This window comes from Coffea arabica, chromosome 9c, assembly GCF_036785885.1.
Source record: "Coffea arabica cultivar ET-39 chromosome 9c, Coffea Arabica ET-39 HiFi, whole genome shotgun sequence".
NCBI classification, from domain to species: Eukaryota; Viridiplantae; Streptophyta; class Magnoliopsida; order Gentianales; family Rubiaceae; genus Coffea; species Coffea arabica.
This window is the reverse complement of record NC_092326.1, coordinates 43,467,726-43,486,729: the sequence shown is the minus strand read 5'-3', so window position 1 is coordinate 43,486,729 and position 19,004 is coordinate 43,467,726. Positions and strand designations below refer to the sequence as shown.

General features: G+C 35.1%; 3 protein-coding genes and 1 long non-coding RNA gene across 5 annotated transcripts; 2 read left to right on the top strand and 2 right to left on the bottom strand.

The window, feature by feature from the left end:
- Positions 1-283: 283 nt before the first annotated feature.
- LOC113708578 (uncharacterized) lies at positions 284-1,456 on the bottom strand. The gene has a single exon (XM_027231056.2). It carries the CDS (start codon positions 1,165-1,167, stop codon positions 715-717), a length of 453 nt encoding a protein of 150 aa, XP_027086857.1. The 5' UTR covers positions 1,168-1,456; the 3' UTR covers positions 284-714.
- Positions 1,457-2,871: 1,415 nt separating this feature from the next.
- Positions 2,872-3,565, top strand: LOC113707987 (basic blue protein). The gene is made up of 2 exons (XM_027230408.2): positions 2,872-3,064; positions 3,213-3,565. Exons 1-2 carry the CDS (start codon positions 2,872-2,874, stop codon positions 3,563-3,565), a joined length of 546 nt encoding a protein of 181 aa, XP_027086209.1.
- Positions 3,566-8,202: 4,637 nt separating this feature from the next.
- Positions 8,203-12,640, top strand: LOC113708819 (uncharacterized). Of its 2 annotated transcripts, none has more exons than XM_027231430.2 (6): positions 8,203-8,512; positions 8,982-9,115; positions 10,575-10,765; positions 10,920-11,160; positions 11,867-12,003; positions 12,121-12,640. In XM_027231430.2, exons 2-6 carry the CDS (start codon positions 8,992-8,994, stop codon positions 12,346-12,348), a joined length of 921 nt encoding a protein of 306 aa, XP_027087231.1. In that variant the 5' UTR covers positions 8,203-8,512; positions 8,982-8,991; the 3' UTR covers positions 12,349-12,640. The 2 variants fall into 2 exon arrangements, with proteins under 2 accessions (XP_027087231.1, XP_027087230.1); XM_027231429.2 differs by having other exon boundaries at positions 8,204-8,512; positions 8,974-9,115.
- LOC140014277 (uncharacterized) lies at positions 11,869-13,510 on the bottom strand. The gene is made up of 2 exons (XR_011820997.1): positions 12,873-13,510; positions 11,869-12,774 (listed from the first exon to the last, which is right to left on the bottom strand). It is a non-coding gene; the product is annotated as an uncharacterized lncRNA (long non-coding RNA).
- Between the last annotated feature and the right edge of the window lie 5,494 nt (positions 13,511-19,004).

Here is a 19,004-nt window from a genome sequence, read left to right as displayed (position 1 = left end):
TAGATTTGAGTAAATCTTATATGCACTACAGTGTCTATATTATCACCGTTAGATTCATGACATGACATGTGTGCAAAAATTAAATTTTAAATTCAAATTTTGTATAGTTATCATTCGTTATCAATATAGAAAAGATTAATCCTATAGATTTCAGATGCACACTAATGAACTAATGCAGGGTGAACAAAAATAGTTCATATATCCACAATTAGTACATAGATTGCCTTCAGTATACAAGACTGCAAATAGCCCCAAGTCGACTCAAGAATGGAGGGAAATGATATTAGCACTCTTCAGAAATCCCTTCTTTTGCGTTTATTGATGTTTAAGGAGTGTTTGAAGATTTTAACATGAACTTCTGTTGACAGGCTCACCTTTTAGTAGCAAGGCTAATGAATGAATCCTCAGTCTCAGCCCCAAAATTCGTAAAGACCAAAATTCCATAGAAATTATACAAATGCAGAACCATATATAAAGACTAGTAGTATGTAATAGCAGTAATTCACAGATGTTCCTTTCTCTCTGTCATAATGATTTCCTCAGCAATGTGACCCAAAATCACAACTTGCAAAGCCGAACCCAATATCAAGCAAATAGCATCAAGACAACTCTGATGTCTCTCCCCCGGCCCCAGCCTGCCATTCGGGGCAAGAGGGAGGGGGTGGGGGGAAGGGGAAGGACGAGCAAGAAGAAAAAGGGAAAGTAGTGAAAAACCTATAGACCGTTCTTGATAATTTGTCGGCTCCTGAGAAACCTGGCCACGGGAGGTGTAAGAGCGAGGGTGATGGGAACCCTTATAGGAAACAGAGCCTTGTTAAGCAGCAATGCCAGAGCCAGTGCCCCACCACTGGATGCCGCCAGCTCGGCAGTCCGATTCCTCTTCTTGAACTCCTCCTCCACGACGAACCCATCTGTGGATGTGGTGGTGGAAGTCTCGGGGTTGGTATTGAGATCTTGGGCTCCTCCGGGTTTGGCTGCTGCTGCTTCTCCTCCTCCTTCTTTGGACGGGGCCTGCACGCCGACCTTTTCGAACAAGGCCTGCACGTCGACGTTATTCTTAATCGCCACGTACAGCCCGGTGATGGAAGCCGCAGATACAGAAAGGTGGACACCCAATCCGACCTTTCCGTACTTCCTCAACAGTTCCCTAAATCTCCCTCCTGCCATGTCCCAAACTCTTCTTTCTTTTCTTACGATCAATGAATCTGACGGCTAATCCGCATCCGCTTCTGTAGAATTTGTATGTATAACCAGGCAGAGAGAGAGTTATTCTGAACGACAAGTTTAAGCAGCGGGAGTTGGAGGGTTTTGGGATGGGGTATTGGGGTGGGGACACAGTAGAATAGGCAGTGTAGTTGCAGTAGGGTTTTGGAAAATTCTTGAGGGAGGGGAAAGGTCTTCTCGGGCGAGCGTAAATAATAGTGTGTATACGATGTCGTAGCCTGATCACAATTACCAAACTGCATATGATGGATATGGTTGGGCTTCTTGTGGGTGCTACACTAGTACTAATGCGCTTGGGCTTCAAGTAAAAATTGTACTTCTCCTGCTACCATGTGAAATTATTGCTCATTATTTATACCTTATTTGAGCACGTTGACTTATTTGCATCAAATTATTTCAAAATTTTTTCCTCAATGGGGCAGAGACTATTGAATCTTAGAGCTAAAAATAAGTCGAGTCGAATATGTTCGTTAAGTTATTCAAATAAGGCTCGTATTCGTTCGATAATATTCGAGTTTCAAATTTGTGTTGGGCTCTTCAAGCAAAATCTTAGTTTGAATTTGAACTCAAACTCGACTCGTTTAATATAAACGAGCCGTTCGCAAACAATTACACATGGAATTAGAAAATTAGGAATATAATATTAACCATAAGTTTTGTGAAATTATAATTAGGCCCATGTTCGCGAACAATTGTTTAAATTCACGAACGAGTTCATGTTCATTCTATTATTTATACAGTCAAAATATTTGTTCGAATTCGACTAATATAAAATTTCTAACGAGTTGTTATCAAACACGAACAAAGCCTAAACAAGTCGAGCTAACTAACTCTCGGGTTAGTTCGTTTAACTGCTAATACTCGAATGAATGAGCCTAGACGAGTTGAACTAACCATAAGCTTGGTTCGTTTAACTGCTAATACTCGAATGCAATCAGCTCTTTTGGAGAACAAATCTCAAACCGGATTCTCCATATATTCTTTTTCGGTTTCGGAGAAAACTCCCAAGTCTTTACGAGAGAGAAGGAGAAAGGGAAGGATCGAGTATACATATTCTTTTTGCCTGAGCATACTACACGAGAGACAGTCATTAGTTCAGCTCAAGTTTGAACATGTCACACCAGGTTTTGGAGTTCCATATTGTAACTATGTACAAACCAAACAAGAACAACTTAATTTACTTGTACACCAATTTATAGAGTAGTCCATTTACAACGAACGTCGGTTCATCATTGCAGAACAGTTTCTTAAGGATGGGATAAACTTCAACTTGAGCTTGAGCCGAGTTCAATAATTTTGATCAAACGAGATCAACGGTCACGACTTGTCCCCACAAATCAGTTTCTTATTCCTCATTTTTCTTCATTGGAGTTATCAAACTACTAGTAGTACTTATCATGGTCTACTCAATGCTGGTAGCATTTATGAATATTGAAATTGCAAGTGGGAAAGGGCCTACAACAAGCCGGTGTTTTCCAACAAGTCACACCAGGCCATATGTATCAATCACCCTGCAGCTGTCTTCGTATAATTACATAAAACTGTACAAAGAAAGTCTTCTGTTTTAAGCAATGGTGGAAGATAGGTGAAACTGTGCGGAATTGACAAGGGTTCCGGTCGATCAACATCTTTATAGCTTTTCAGGCTATGAAAAAAGAAATTAAGCTTCGCTATGGCATCTCCTTCAGCTGCTTCTTGCATGCTTCTTTAGTCTGCGTTCTGCTGCTGTGCGGCGCCAGATGCGAGACTTACACGGTAGGTGATGAGGATAATTGGAGCATTGGAGTCAACTATCTCGCCTGGTCTACCAAGTACAACTTCACGGTTGATGATATTTTGGGTATGTATGTATATATATATATCTATGTATATGCATCCTTCGTCCCTCAAGTTAATTTTTCTTTTCTACGATTTCCATAACGAAGAACTACAAAAAAAAGAAAAACCCTTGATTACTGGTACATGTTTTTTGCTTTCTGGTGGATTAGTTTTCAAGTATACAAAAGGGGAACATAATGTGTATGAAGTGAGTGAGGCCACCTTTCGATCTTGCGATGCAAGCAGCGGAGTTGTGGCAAAATACACAACTGGAAGCGATCAAATTGAGCTCAAAGAAGCCAAGGAGTATTGGTTTATTTGTGACATATCTGGGCACTGTCTGGATGGGATGAGGTTTGGTGTCGATGTAAGTCAAGCAGGCGCAGCCAGCAATACTACTGCATCAGGAACGTCTGCTTCAGCTCCACTGCCGTTCAATCCAAACCCAAATAATGCATCCGAAAGAGGGACTTCTGTGATTTACCTTCTTCTTGTACTTGATTTACTATTGAAATTTTTTTGATGATGCTAAATATTTATACTAGTATGATGTAGAGAACTTTTTTTTTATTAGGGTATGTAACTGAAAAGATTGAAGTGATTGTCAGTGGATGCTGTGTTTGATATCCAATACTACTACTATTTGCCCAGTCTTGCTCCTATTCTCTCTCACTAGCTGCCGTTAGCAGTAAAGGGCTCTCAAAACAAAGGATTTAGAAGGAAAAAGTGGATCCATTGTACTGCAAAATAAAGGTCACAGAAATAGCAAGTTTGTTTTAAATTTTTTTAGAACAATAATTGCCTGTGGAAAAATAATTGCCTCAAGCAAGTGTTATGATCTTTTTCCCCAAGGTGCTTTTAAAACTAAGCTCGAAACTCCAATATATTTGTGTCCCTGAATGTGGATTGTTTGGATTGAGCATTATTTTTCCAATTTTATTTGCTTACATCATCATTACAATTTCCAATACATCTTTTTATCTTCCCAATCACCTTTTTATCTCACGTATATCACGTTACAAAAAGTACTACAGTAAAAATATTCCAAATAACTTACAATTCAAACAAGTTACGAGTCGAATTTGGGTTTATCAAGCTCGATTAAAACTTCTAATTGTTGGTTTGACAAAAGGATCTTGTGGTTTATAATTCCGCAATTCCATTTCATCCTATATCTAACAAAACGCAAACACAGGATGATGTTATTCCCTGACACCTCGCAGCTAATATAAAACCAATCAAACACTAGATAATAAGATTCCCTAAAGTTCTAGTTAACCATTTTCAACCACTTTTGTCTTCACAAAGTCTCACCCTATGTCAGACAACTCTAAGAGGGAAATTGTTTGGAAGCCAAAAGTATAAATCTGAAGCAAACAAGACGCATTTAAGAGATTTAAGTGAGTCCAAGATTATGTTACTTTCCTCCATTTTATTCTTTGGACATAAATCAACAACTTGGTCTTCTCTAACTTTCCCTTGTGTCCAAGGATTTTGTTATTGCCAATTTTTGTTTTATAGAAGTCCAAAGAAGCACCATTCGAGTTGAATGTGAACTCCAAAGCTGTTTAAGTTGTTTGGGGGGTTGGGGGGGGGGGGGGGAGGGGTGGGAATGTTAATAAATCAAGGGGGCATTGTAAGCAATTCACAAGTAGCTTTAGGGATGTTTGGTTTACAAGCATGAGCGTTAGAAATCGGCATGCAAATTAATTACCATTTGTTTGGTTAAGTATTACAGGTGTCATTTTCTAAAAATAGAAGTTTTAAAATATGTAACCTTACCATTCCTACTTGGATTTGAAATGGATTAACTCATTAATATAGTGGAATTATGAAAGGCATGTTAATTGAAATCAAACATTGAAGGTGAAGATTATAATTTCCATTCAAACAACTCATTAGTTAATTAATCCAATGTAACAGTACAAGTGGTTTAGTATACTTATCAAACAATATACTAACAATAATAGTACTAGTTAGGGTGTTTGGATTGAGATAATTTGAAAAAAAATAATTTACTTCACAGATCCCAATCACCTTCTTATCTCACATACATCACATCACAAAAAGTGTTACAGTAATTATTTCAAATAAATCATGCAAATAAACTCCTATCCAAACAAACGCAGTATGATTTTCTGACAATATTATTATGTCTACAATAATAAAGCAGGAGCAAGAGTTTAGTTTGGTAGAAACAATTTAGTATCATTTTTTGTGATTTCAATTTTACCCTTCGAATTAATTATTAACCAATAAATACATATACCACTAAAATTTAACTGCATAACTGTCGATATACCACAATTCCCTCAAAACTAATTCTCTGCGATTATAAACTCCTTTTCACCCAATTAACCAAATTATACATTAAACTGAACTGCTAGACATCATACAACTTCTAAAAATTTTCATGTTTACAACTTTTAAATTTTCACTCCATAAAAAAATCTTTTGCCGTCTACCATGACAAAGTAATTCTCCAATTACTATGCCATCATTATTCCACCAATTCTGATACCATGACAAAGAACTTCTCCAGTTACTATACCACTTTTTTTTTTTTTTTTTTTGGTAAGAAAGACTACGGGTCTATTTGGTTGGACTGAAAATATTTTCCATCGAAGTCATTTTCTTGGAAAATCACTTCCTTCGCCATAATTTTCCAGTGTTTGGTTATTAAGTGAAAATATTTTTCGAATTCCTTTTTTCATAATTTTCCGGTGTTTGGTTTGTCAATGAAAATATTTTCTAATATGTTTGCTGTTATATTGCAAATATTTTTCTACTCTCAAAACATTCATTGCATTACAAGTTAATTTTAGTTTCTATCCATTATAATCATATTATCATTTTTATAAAATATTTATTCATATTACACCATGAATTCTTAAATTTCCCAACTCGAATACAGGGTGGAATTAGGATAGATCTAGATCAAACTAAAAATATTGGATATTTTGATATTTGAAAGAAAATGAATTCTTTCGTCTCAAAATTTAATTAATATTCATTATTTAAATTAAAGTGGTTCTTTCGATCATTCATAGAAAAAAGGACACTTGTAATCCTAAAAGAACTAAATTGTCAAATCCTACCACCACCACCTGACACAAATGCAATCTTTCACATTAGACTTGATTATCACATAAAATATATTAGCAATTGAATTAGAATAGTGTAGGACAGTTTGATATTCTTGCAGCGTTGTTTACTTGCCTTAAGTTATTTCTAATTAGTAGAAAGGAGAAAGAAAAATGTCTGGGATATTTTTGAGATGAACGCAAATCCGACTGGAGCTATTGATTTTATTTTTGTTGTCTGATGTTTCATGGGTTCAAGGGAGAATAGCAGATAGGTCGTTATGTGTTAGAGCACGAGGTTTGATGTCATAATTCAGTACTTCTACAGCAATACTTTAGTTTGCAGGTTGAGTGCAGATACTTTTTATTTATCAATTCAAATTGCTCGGCAAATTATGTGCAACCAAAGTTGTTAAAAATTCCAGTGGAACACCCACTGATATTGTGACTAATATGATTCTGCTGCTGGTGATTCTCTAGCACTGTGGGTTATTTGGTTATCGGAAATTAACTTCAGGAAAGTTGTTGTGGAAGTCATTTTCCACCCGGTGGCATGAAAACATTTTCCAGCTGAAATCATTTTCCAACCTCTTTTGCTTCCAAACACCAGAAATTCTGGAAAATTTTTTAGGGAAAATATTTTCAGTTCAAACAAACATACCCTACATTCAAAATAACATTTAACAGAGGTTTACAAACCGAGGGAGGGCAAAGCCTCTGCAATCAAGTTCTAAAAGTCTAGAAATTGCCAAGGGAATACAATCAAACAAAATAAAATTTTCTTCTGCTTCTACACCCATCTTGGCCAAAAAATCCGCACACTAAGTTTGCCTCCCTATAGACATGCTTAAAGGTAATTGATTGGAATGTCTGCATAATAGTCCTGGATGATCGCATGGATTTCCTTGATATGTTTTGTTGCGAGGGAGATTTTCCATCAATTTATATTGGGTAAAAAACAAAAAAGCCCATTGTGATAAACCTAATACATAAAAAAGTCCCCCATGGTTTCAAAATATACAACACGACCCCTCATGCTTTGAACTAAATTGTAAAGGTGACGGAATCCGTTAAACTTAACAGAAATGAACAAAATGACAAAAATGCCCTGATATAATAAAGCAAAAGACAATTCAAAAAAATCATTTGTTTTATTCTCTAAATAGAGAGAATTGAGGGTTAAGGGGTAGAATAGGTATATTTGATAAAAATTAGGTATAAAATTTTTTTTTAGGTTCCAATAAGTTATTTCCGTTAAATTTAACGGATTCCGTCACCTTTACAATTTAGTTCAAAGCATGAGGTGTCGTGTTGTATATTTTGAAACCATAAGGGACTTTTTTGTGTATTAGGCTTACCACAGGGGGTTTTTTTATTTTTTACCCATTTTATATTTGTTTTGTCTTTCATTTTATTTTAGTTTTGCATAATCATACTACTATATCTAGGCATGGTGTATGTGAATTTTTTTATCAATTTTTTTATGGGAGTATGTGAATGATATTCACAATTCATCCTCGTAAGCAACCTCACTCCGTATGAGTGCGCATATACCACGAGTATAAAATCTTGGATAAATTACATTTTACCTCCCTAAAGTTTAGTATTTTTGACATAACCTCTCTATAATCTCAAAAGCAATAGTTTAAATTAAAGTGATAAAGTGACGAAAATAGTCATTCGTAATGAAATTTTTAAAAATATTGAAAATACCCTTATATATATATATATATATATATATATGACACACTAGCCCTGTATGATTTTTATATTTTACCATATAATTCCCTTATAATTTTTGAAATATACACATAACCCCCCTTGATTAACAAATAATTTTCAATTTTACATAAGAGTATTTTTTGCATTTTAAAAATAAAGGATCATTTCTGTTATTTTGACACTTTAATCCAAACTATGAGAGGATTATGTATAATTTTTGAAACTATAAGGGGGTTATATAAAAAAATACTAAATTACAGGAGGTAAACCGTAATTTGCCATAAAATCTTTCCTCATTTCGCATCAAGGGCGTGTTTGGGCCGCCATAAATCAGGGGATATCAGTTATATACTTATATCCCCCGGGATAACAGATTCCGAAACACAACCAAAGACCGCGAAAGTGTTTATCCCAGGAGGAGTCCACCAGAGCCCTCTCCGTCGTCGGCCCTCTTTCTATCTGTCTTCCCTTTTGCCCTTTTTATAGCAGCACTGCTTTTCCCTGCTCTTCTTCACTCCTCGCCTCCGCCTCCAACGCCGAACCTCCATTACTCTCCCTTATTCCCGGCGTTGCACATCATTCCTCCTTCGCTCCCCAATTTGGCCCCCGCACACCAGCAAACCGGAGCACCTACACAGATCGACCCAAAGTCCTCTTATTCCCGGGTATGCTCTTCCATAACTTGTACGGCAGCTACAATTAGAATACCCTTCCCTGAATTACCTCTAAACTTTTTCATATTGTTTTGTGATGCGGGCTAAAGGAGTAATAGTAACCTAATTTAACGTCTCGGTGGTTGCAATTCGTTTACTATGGTACTATCGGTTGATCAGTAACTGCTTCTAGAAATTAAAGAATGATGGTTTTTAGCTTCGGTTTTACTTGCAAATCGACGAGGTTATTAGGTTCAGTACCCCCTCCCTCTTTTCTTGTCTGGAGATGGCATTGTGTTAGACTGAATAATCAGTTGGAAGTTTTGTATTCTTACTTGGGGTGTAGTTTTTAAAATTTTTGTGGGGTACTTCAGTTGATTTATCTGATACGTCATATTCCATTAGTTTTGTGCTGTTGTTTGAAACTTGATCCCTTTTCTGATATGGGTGTCTGTTGATGTTTCTATTCCTAGTGATACAGTATTAACGGGATGACCGAAGAAGGAAGGGTGCATCCTGATTGCAGGAATGCATCTAACCCTTACCATGAATGTAGTGAATATTGTTTCAAGATCATTGCTGAGCTCAAGAAGAAGATGAATACAAATAATACAGGTTGGTTTCCTACACTCAACTGTATTTTCTGTTCTTTTCTTTGGAGATTGGAGATAGGAATTGGCCAATATTGTACCTCTATATGAGTTGGTTCAAGCTTGCAAGTCATGTTGTCTAGGTAATTTAAGCTTTTGTTGTGCCGTGCTTAAAAGCTGTGATGAGAAAATGGACTTGGGAGTTTGAATTGGAGATGACTTTGCTTTTCCTATTTTTACTCTAGGATTAACATAAGTGGTTAGTTGATAGCTATAAATTTGTTTCTATAGTATGCTGGCTTCTGGAGCCATTGATTCTAATATTAACTATATTCTTGTATGCTGCTGTGCTGAGCCTATATGCTAATTTCACCCAACCGTACCTTGTAATGAACCTAACAAGACATTCTTAAGCTTGTTACCTCCAACTTTAGGCACTGTCTTTCACCTTTCCCAACTCCTAGATACTTACAAGTTTGCCATTCCTTAGATCTAGGGGTGGCTATATCGGCAGGATGGTGCCCAGTGTTATTATAGCACCCTTATGGGCATCTTTATGCATCAAACTTCATCAGCTGGTTCAATTTAACTGAAACAGAGAACAGTTGAGGGAAGAATGGCTGTGGGAGCTTGGTCAATCAGTCAGTCTCCTCCCCTGATAAAATGCTGAGAAGTGGTCACCCATGCAAGAGCTAAATATCTTTGTGAACTAAATATGATCTAAGGATATATGTGCCTTTAATGATTACTGGGTAGCTTTGAACTTGCCCTGTCTACTTTGGTATCCTTGAACTTATTTGGAGCCCAGTCTCCTTATTTCGGCAGCCACCATCTGGCCTTTTTGCCCTTCTGATCCTTCACTGTTCCAAGCATTTATTTTGCTAGCCTTGGATGATGCAGTTGATTATTAATCCTTTTGTGACTGCTTTGATATACTTTCCTGTGCCTATTTATTGGAATTTCACAAATAAGCTGGTTGAAGATATTTGTGATGCAGCCGAACTATCAAGAAGCAATGCTTCAGCCTCCTGCTTCTTTTTCTGTGCTATATCTTTCTTATTTACATCTGTCACTGTATTTTCACCATTTACAAGTGTCATTAGGCCAGAGAATAGGAATTTACCTCGTAACTCTCTCAAGGATGTTTGTGATGAACTTTTAAATTAAAATGAGTACTTTGAGTATTTCACATGTTTGTGGTACATGTCATTGTTTGGGGTGTGCCTCTGCAAATCCAGAATAGTTTTTGATAGATGGTTGTGTTTTTAGAGTTCTGATCAGTTGATAAGAAACTTTAGTAGGCATTGGTACCTAACAATCGTACTAGTTTGTTATTGGTTACTGTAAGAACATAGATCGGGTGCATGAAAAGGAGGCTTGTGCCTGTGAGTAGCCTCCTCCTGGAAAGGCTTTGTTTTTTCAACATTGGCTTGATATTTTTGAATTATATATGCATATTGACATTTCTATATGGAATGTGCTAGAACTAGCGGAAGCCTATGATAGTGGAGATCAGCCCAATCCAGTCGCCAGTTCTAATGAGGGTGAAGACTTACATGTGGGTAATAATGATTCTGCTGGGGAGAGGAGCTCTGATGCTGAAGATAATGTGGGAGTGGACATGACAAATCTTACAGGAAGGCAGAAAAAGTTGTTTGAGCTAAGGCTTAAAATGGTTAGAATCACGTGATTTTTTCGTGTTAAATCCTCACTCTGGTCTCTTATTAATGAAAAATTGCATCATCTACTCACTTTGGTTTTTCTGTTGAACCTTTATGTTATTGTATTTATTTTCTGATGTTTTCTAATCTGCTTTTCTTTGCGGGCAGAATGAGGCCAGAAAAGCAAATCAAACGGCCATGGTAGCAGAAAAGAAAAAAATGGAAGTTCCGGAAGAATCTAGGGGCATTTCGAAGCAGAAATGGCTCGAGGAACGAAAGAAGAAAATCGGTAGACTTCTAGATGCCAATGGTTTGGACATGAGTAAAGCTTACATGCTAGACACACAGGACATGGCAGAAACAAAGTATAAGAAGTGGGAGAAGAACCCTGCTCCAGCTGGTTGGGATGGTAATATATTCGTTCTCTGTCTACATTAAATGGACGCACGTGTAAGGAGGATTTGCATACGCATGATTGTAGTATAGGTATCTTTGTATTCTGTTGCCTAAGTAATCTGCTTATAAGAGAGTGTGGCATCACAATATTCATTATTCAGATTGAGATTGACATTGTGATTGAGTTGCTTCAACAAAATTATTTACCAATTGTATTCTATTTTGAACTTCAAGCTACTCCATTCAAGACATTTAGCCCCATAAACATGAAAACTATATTGTTGGTGACTTGGTAACTAATGAATCTCTCCTGCTTGCCTTCCACATGGGTTATTGAATGATGAAGACCAAATTTAGCAGCTGGAGGCAGATAGAGAAGGATTAGATGTTACCTGTGAATTAAGAAGATGCGTTTGTATAATGGCAACCAAGTAATTGGGAAGGCTTGGTTGATTTGGTTTTGCATTGTTGCTTAAAGTGCTCTACATTTGCAAGTTGAGAATATAGCAAATATTCCACAAATTGCGCTTGATGTATTGCAAAAGTGGTCTCATAAATTCTCTCCCTTGTCTAGTTTAGGATGCTATTTTTATGAAGCAATTAGAGTTTTTAATGCTTTATGGCTGGGGTTTATGATTGTATTATGGGTTTTTCCTGTGTAACTTTACACCGATGAACACATTGATGGGCAACTGAACTTCTGTTTTCCTTTTTAACAGTCTTTAATCAGAAAACATTGTACAATGCATACAAGAAAAGAACAGGTAACATTGAGGTGGATCTAGAGGAATACAACAAAATGAAAGAAGCTGATCCAGAATTCTACCGAGATGCTTCGAGTCTCCAGTATGGAAAAGTAAGTATACACACTGATACTCTGGCTGATTATTTTCTTTTGCACTGATGTTCTGGTATGTTTATGTTTGTTTGGGCTTTTTGGGAGCTGGATATATTATTTTTTCTGACTGGACAGGCACCAAAAATAGCGGAAGAAAAAATTGACAAAATGGTGAAGGAGCTCAAGGACAGGGAAGAAAAGCGCAGAGCATTTAGCAGGAGGAGAAGGTACCGTGAAGAGAAGGACATCGACTCCATCAATGACCGAAATGAGCATTTCAATAAGAAGATTGAGCGTGCCTTCGGCAAATATACTCTGGAGATCAAAAACAATCTTGAAAGAGGAACTGCTTTACCAGACTGAAGTGGAATACAAGAAGGCAAGATTCTTTATGCTTTGGGTATACATGGATTACATTTCCATCCTGCGTAGCGAATCGGTGCTTGACCCAGCGATTGCATCCACTGCCTTCCCCTGTTCATGATCCAAGGTTTCGTCTGTCAAAACAGTTTGTTGTACACAGACGCAACATTTTGTGCTTTATTATGAAGTTGTAATTGGAGGACTTCTGCAAGATTTACTTTCCAGTTTATCCCTTCTGTGAATCGGATAAAGGTGGTGACAGTAGATATTACCGTGATGGTGTTTTCTCTTTTCTCTTAGTGTTCTCTTCCAAGAAAGATTAAACTTGCCCAAACATCAAGTGAAGAAAACAGAATGTTGGTGTGAGTGGATGAAATTGACGGGCTTCATAATTATGTTTAACATTCCCCATCCTACACCAGAAAACTGAAACACCAAAAGCACGTAGGAAAAACCAACATTAGTCAGCATTTCTCAAGTGGTATCATTCAACATAAAGTACTAAAACAATAGTAAGCATTGACTTGAATATCAGTCATGCAGAGGACGTCTTCAGAACTGAGTTTCTTGCGAAAACAAGCTGTTGTGTAAGGTTGGAGGTAAAACGGCTGGTATCTGCTGTGTAATCATCTCTCACATTATCACGGTCTGGTTCAAGCTCTTTGATGCTTCGTTCATCCTTGCGCGGTAGTTGAAATGGTTTTTTTGGGGGGTCATGAAAGTGACTGTAGCAAAGATGATGAATGAATTGAAGGTCTTTTTGTCAGTCTATTCTCGATTCTGGCTGTTTCTATTCTGGGAGGCCAGCCAGCCAATCACCGCTTTCCATCTCGTACTGGACTGCTTATGATTTTTCCTCTCAACTGTAGGACGACTGACTACTCTTTCCATTGTTTCATTTGGTCATCCGAAGGATTCCATCGGGTGTCTGGACCAGAGAAATCAGTGAGGGAAAAAGAATAACTTAGGGTGGGGAGATTTTGGTCCACTGCAGTCGACAGCTACTGGTCAAGGATGCAATCTCCTCTGGATTTACTTCTTCAAAATGGTCGATGAGAGATTCGGGGAGAATTTCTGCGGGGTAATTTCAAAATCCTCTGAGGTTTCTAGCAATTTCACCAGCTCTCTTGAAGTTTGTAAATTATATTCACCTCCCTTGGCATAATTGTGAGCTCAGTTAGTTACATCACATGAGAAATTTACCGATATACCCTGAGACTTTATGTATTATTAAAAACTAATATCTAACGATTGAGTAATTAGAGTATTAATTAATTGTTAGTGACTAATTAATGGAAATAATTGTTAGAAATTTCTTTAATGATGAATGGTAACTTGCAATTACAAAATAACGCCAATTGAAATATCAAATGGTATCATTTTGTGATTGATAGAATTTGATAATGATCAGAAATCAATTGTACACAATAACGTGAGAAGAAAGGCTCGCTTGTAAAATAAAGAAAATAGAGAACAAAAGAAGATTGGTCATGAGTAGCGGTGCTATTGAGTCGCTCAAGTAGCACCATTTTCAAGTTTGAACTCAAATAGGTATATAAATTTGAAATCGAACTCGACTCGATATAATGGAAATTAAACTCAAACTCGACTCATTTGAATTCGAGTAAACTGCAACCCTTATCAAGATCGAACTACTCGAGATTGAGTTCAAGTTTTTCTTTTCTTGTTTTTAATTTTTTACATTTTGGATTTATCAAATTTCCATTTTTTGTCATCTATCATTTTTTTAAAACATTTTTTTACATTTGAGTTCGGGTAAACTGCAAGCCTTATTAATCTCGAACTACTCGAGGTCGAACTTGAGTTTTTCTTTTCTTGTTTTTCATTTTTAACATTTTAGATTTATCAAATTATCATTTTTGTCATTTATAACTTTTTTTAATGAACATTACCTCATATAAATTTATTAAAATATGAACCCATAATAGCCATTTCATAATTAAATATATAATATATAAATAAAGTATACAAACCCAGAATACTCGATTAAGTTCATCGAATACTCAAATAGTTACTACTGATGCTCGAAATTGACTTGTTACACAGAACGAGTAGCTTGAGTTCGAATTTGAACTCAAACTTGGTCAAACCGAATTCGAGCCAAACTTTTGATCAAGCCTTGCGAGCGGTTTGGCTCATCCACACCCCTAGTCATAAGAAATTTTCTTTAATACTCTTAAAGTTGTGATAGTTGTAAAGTTATTTCGTGAAAGAGAAAGAAGGGGAAAGAGAGGCAATATTCAAAAAAATTTTTTTGTTCATAATCACAAGAATCATACCAAATCTCATGTGTAACAAGGATGACTAGTTTGTTTTGTTTTGTTAAGTAGTGTGATCATTAGTGTAATTTTGTTGCTTATTTGTGTTATTTATTGTATTGAATATGAACTTTTTAAGCAGTGAAATATGTGTATTAGTTGTTTCTAATTTTTAATTATTTTCATTCTTTTATTAATACAACTTATACACATACATAAGGAGTATTTATAGAATAAAAGTTTCTGTTATAAAACTAATAAACTACTATAGTATAAATGGAGATATTAAATGAAAAGTAGAGCAATGGAGAATGATATTCTTATATTCCAACAAGATACCAAAGTCCTTCCAAATGGTGTCAATGTACCTCTATATATAGGTACTACAAGATCAAAGGTACATAAATCCTATTAAACACCCACTACTACAATAATATGAAAAAACTTATGAAACGGTTTCTCCACTACATGAATAGATTTATGAATTGTAACTTCTATACATAATGTAGCCATAAAATCAAGAATTAATCCTCTTGGGAATACAAATGGACATCCATACTTTTAATTGTTTCATAACACTCCCCCTTGGATGTCCATTACACAAAGAATATGCCTCGTTAAAACCTTACCAGGTAAAAATCCATCGGGACAAAAATCCTAGTGAAGGAAAAAGAGTACACTATTCTTGTGCATTAATTTCTCCCCCTGATGCAAACATTATTTGAGATCTTTTAATCGTCGCATTCCAATATTCTTCGCCAATTGCACTGAAATATGGTACTTCAGGACCAAGTATCTCATTTTTCTCTTGCGATCTAAAAGGACTCTTTTTGGGATCTAATGATCTGACGACCATTGGAGTACTTAATATATGTGTCTTATCCATATAAAACTGCTTTAATACCTTCCGGATATATGCAGTTTGGTGGATAAAAATTCTACATTTCAAATGCTCAATTTGTAAAAAAAAGGTAGAATTTTGTTTTTCCAAAATTCTTGATCTCAAAATCCTTTTTCAAATATTCAACATTATTTTGAATCTCTTCAGGAGTTCCAATCAAATTTAGATCATCAACATATACAGCAATTATCACAAAATTTGATCCATTTTTCTTAATAAAAACACATGGACATATTGGATCATTAGTATAACCTTCTTTTGTCAGAGATTCATTGAGACAGTTATCCCACATACGTCCAGATTGTTTGAGCTCATACAGAGACCTTTGTAATTTAATAGAATAAATATTTTTAGAAGTTGATTTGCATGCTTCAGGCATATTGAATTCTTCGGGGATTCTCATATAAATATCATTTTCAAGATTCCCATATAAATATGCAGTAACGAAATCCATTAGATGCATATCTAATTTTTCATGTACTGCAAAAGTCACAAGATATCTAAATGTGATAGCATCCACTACAGGTGAATACGTTTCATCATAATCAAATCCAGGCCTTTGTGAAAATCCTTGGGTTACAAGTCTTGCTTTATATCTCACAATTTCATTTTTCTCATTTCTTTTTCTCACAAATACCCATTTATATTCTACTGGCTTTACACCTTCAGGTGTTTGGACTACAGGTCCAAAAATTTTTCTTGTAGCCAGTGAGTCCAATTCAAATTGAATCGCATCTTTCCATTTTTTCAATCATTTCTATACCGACATTCATCAACCGATCTAGATTCATGATTCTCATCAAGTTCTATAATATCAAGTGCTACATTTTATTAGGCTCCAATTAAATTTTTTTTTTTTTATGATTTCATTCTCTTCATAAGTTGGCTCTTCAGGAGCAACATTTTCAAGAGATTAAATTTTGTCATGACATTTAATCTCCGGAGATATTTGAAATCAATTTATACCTTATTTAGGTAGACCGACCTTAAATTTATTTGTAACACTTGTGCATGTCCTTCAGGGACATCAATTTTAATCAAGGTATTTCCTGCAAGAGCAGTTGATTTAATAACTCTTCTGGAGTCGATAATATATCTGACAACTGGTTTGCAATTTTCTGCAAATGAATAATTTCTTGAACTTTCAGTTCACATTATTTTGTATGAGGATCGAGGAAATCCAATTTTTCAGGTGATTTCCTTTCGGTTGATTTCTTCCTCCCCCTAATGTCGGGAATCGTAACTCATCAGAATAAATAAATCATTTAATAGATCATTCATCAAATATTTTACGATATTTAATCGTAAAAAGTGATTCATACCTGACATAAATTCTAAATTTCTTTTGGAGCCATATATAATATAAAGGGGGTATGTATAAATACTTGTCGACTCTCAAATATTCTCACTTTTGTCAAATCATATATCCATTGGGATCAGTAAACTTCTGGTTTGCTGCAATTGATGATTATAAATCAAAATGAGAATGAAGACAACTATATCGATAACCATTTCTCTCTCGAATGGTTATTATAATATAATTAACCTTTATCTCACTTGATTTCTAAATATGATCTTTATTATTGTCCCATTTAATGTCTCAATTTGATATCCATTTCAACGGATATTCAAATTCAATAAAATTTTCGAGACATGGTAAAAGTAGTACTTTATTCATGATAAACTTTTCTCCTACAGGGAGAAATATAGTAGTGGCTCTTCTGGAGTTTTCAATCACTTAAGCACTAACACTAATTGTGTTTGTCTCTTTTGTTGGAATATAGTTTATATAGTAGCACTTATTAATGAGACGCATATCATTGTCACCATAATTCTTATGGGACAAATATCATCACCATAATCCTTTGATCCCAAATATTTAACATCCATTTCTTCTTCAGGAAGAAAAGTTAATTAAATGAATCATCATACACTTTCAAGGTGTTTAAAGAAATTGGCCATGTGAAGATGATATTATAATTTTGATTCGTCAAATGTACTTCGGGACATTTATCTTCAGAATCCTTATTTTCTTGTCCTCATCAATATTATCCCACTTCAAGTGGTAATTTTTTCTTTTGTTATGATAAAATATATATTTATCAAAATCATAGTCATGGCATCAACCATAACTAATAAATTGAAATTTAGTCACATTCACTTCTGGGAATGGACTAGAATTAGCATGCAATAAGTCCAAAATACTTCTCAAAATTTCTCTTAATATTGCTACTACAGGAGCATATTAGAGAAATCAATTGTGAAGAATATCATTTTCAATATATCTTATGAGTAAAATTTTTTCGACATAATTTCAACTGAGAAGTAATTCTAAAAATTGCAGAATTATGTTCTTATAGCCATACGTAAATTTATCATACCAGACTTTTGAAATAATGACCATCTTCTAGTGGCCAAATATTTTCGTTAAAGAACGACCATCTTCAGGTGGTCGAATATTTTTCTTTAAATATTTCAAAGGATAAGTAGATCATCAAGTATAATTGATTTTCTATAATAGCATTTCCAAAACTCAATGCATCATAATATAAGTATCTATAACGAATAATTCTAAATGTAAATAAATAGAATTAAAAGAAGAAATATTACCTCAAAGGTGTCAAACAGTATATGTTTGTGTTTGGTGATTGTTCAGCAATAGGCACTTGTATTTTTTGCGATAATTCAAATGTTAGCCATAAGAAATTGACATAAGTTTGTGGGTCAGAGATTTAACTCAGAAGTTACTTGAAGAAATACGGACAGAATTTTGGCAAAACCTTGTGTTTCACTTTTGTTCACGGTAGATGCTCCGTTTTCATCTTTTGCTCAAAAATAGAGACTCGTGCTGATAACGTGTTATAAAACTAATAAACTATTATACTATAAATGGAGATATTTGAGGAAAAGTAGAGCAATGGAGAATGATATTTTTATATTCCAACAAGATACCAAAGTCCTTCCAAATGGTGTCAATGTACCTCTATATATAGGTACTACAAGATCAAAGGTACATAAATCCTGTTAAACACCCACTACTACAATAATATGAAGAAACTTATGAAATGGTTTCTCCACTACATGAATAGATTTATGGATTGTAATTTCTATACATAATGTAGCCATAAAATCAAGAATTAATCCTCTTGGGAATACAAAGGGGCATCCATACTTTTAATTGTTTCATAACAGTTTCATCTATCTCCTTAAAATACTTTTTTTTTTGTTTGGACTGATTTTGTTATCAAAACCTTAATGTTATGGGAGATTAGTGTAATTTTACAAATCTCAAGGGATGTTAGTGAAATTCTCAAAAATCTCCCCTTAGGAAAGGTTTTTAAAGTTATCCCAATTTCTGCACTACAAACTTTCCTCTTGTTTTTAAGCTTGGAGAGGGAGAGAGAAATGTTGAGAAATTTAATATTTGAGATGGAATGACGATTGACAACATAAATAATCATCAAAGAAAAAAAAAA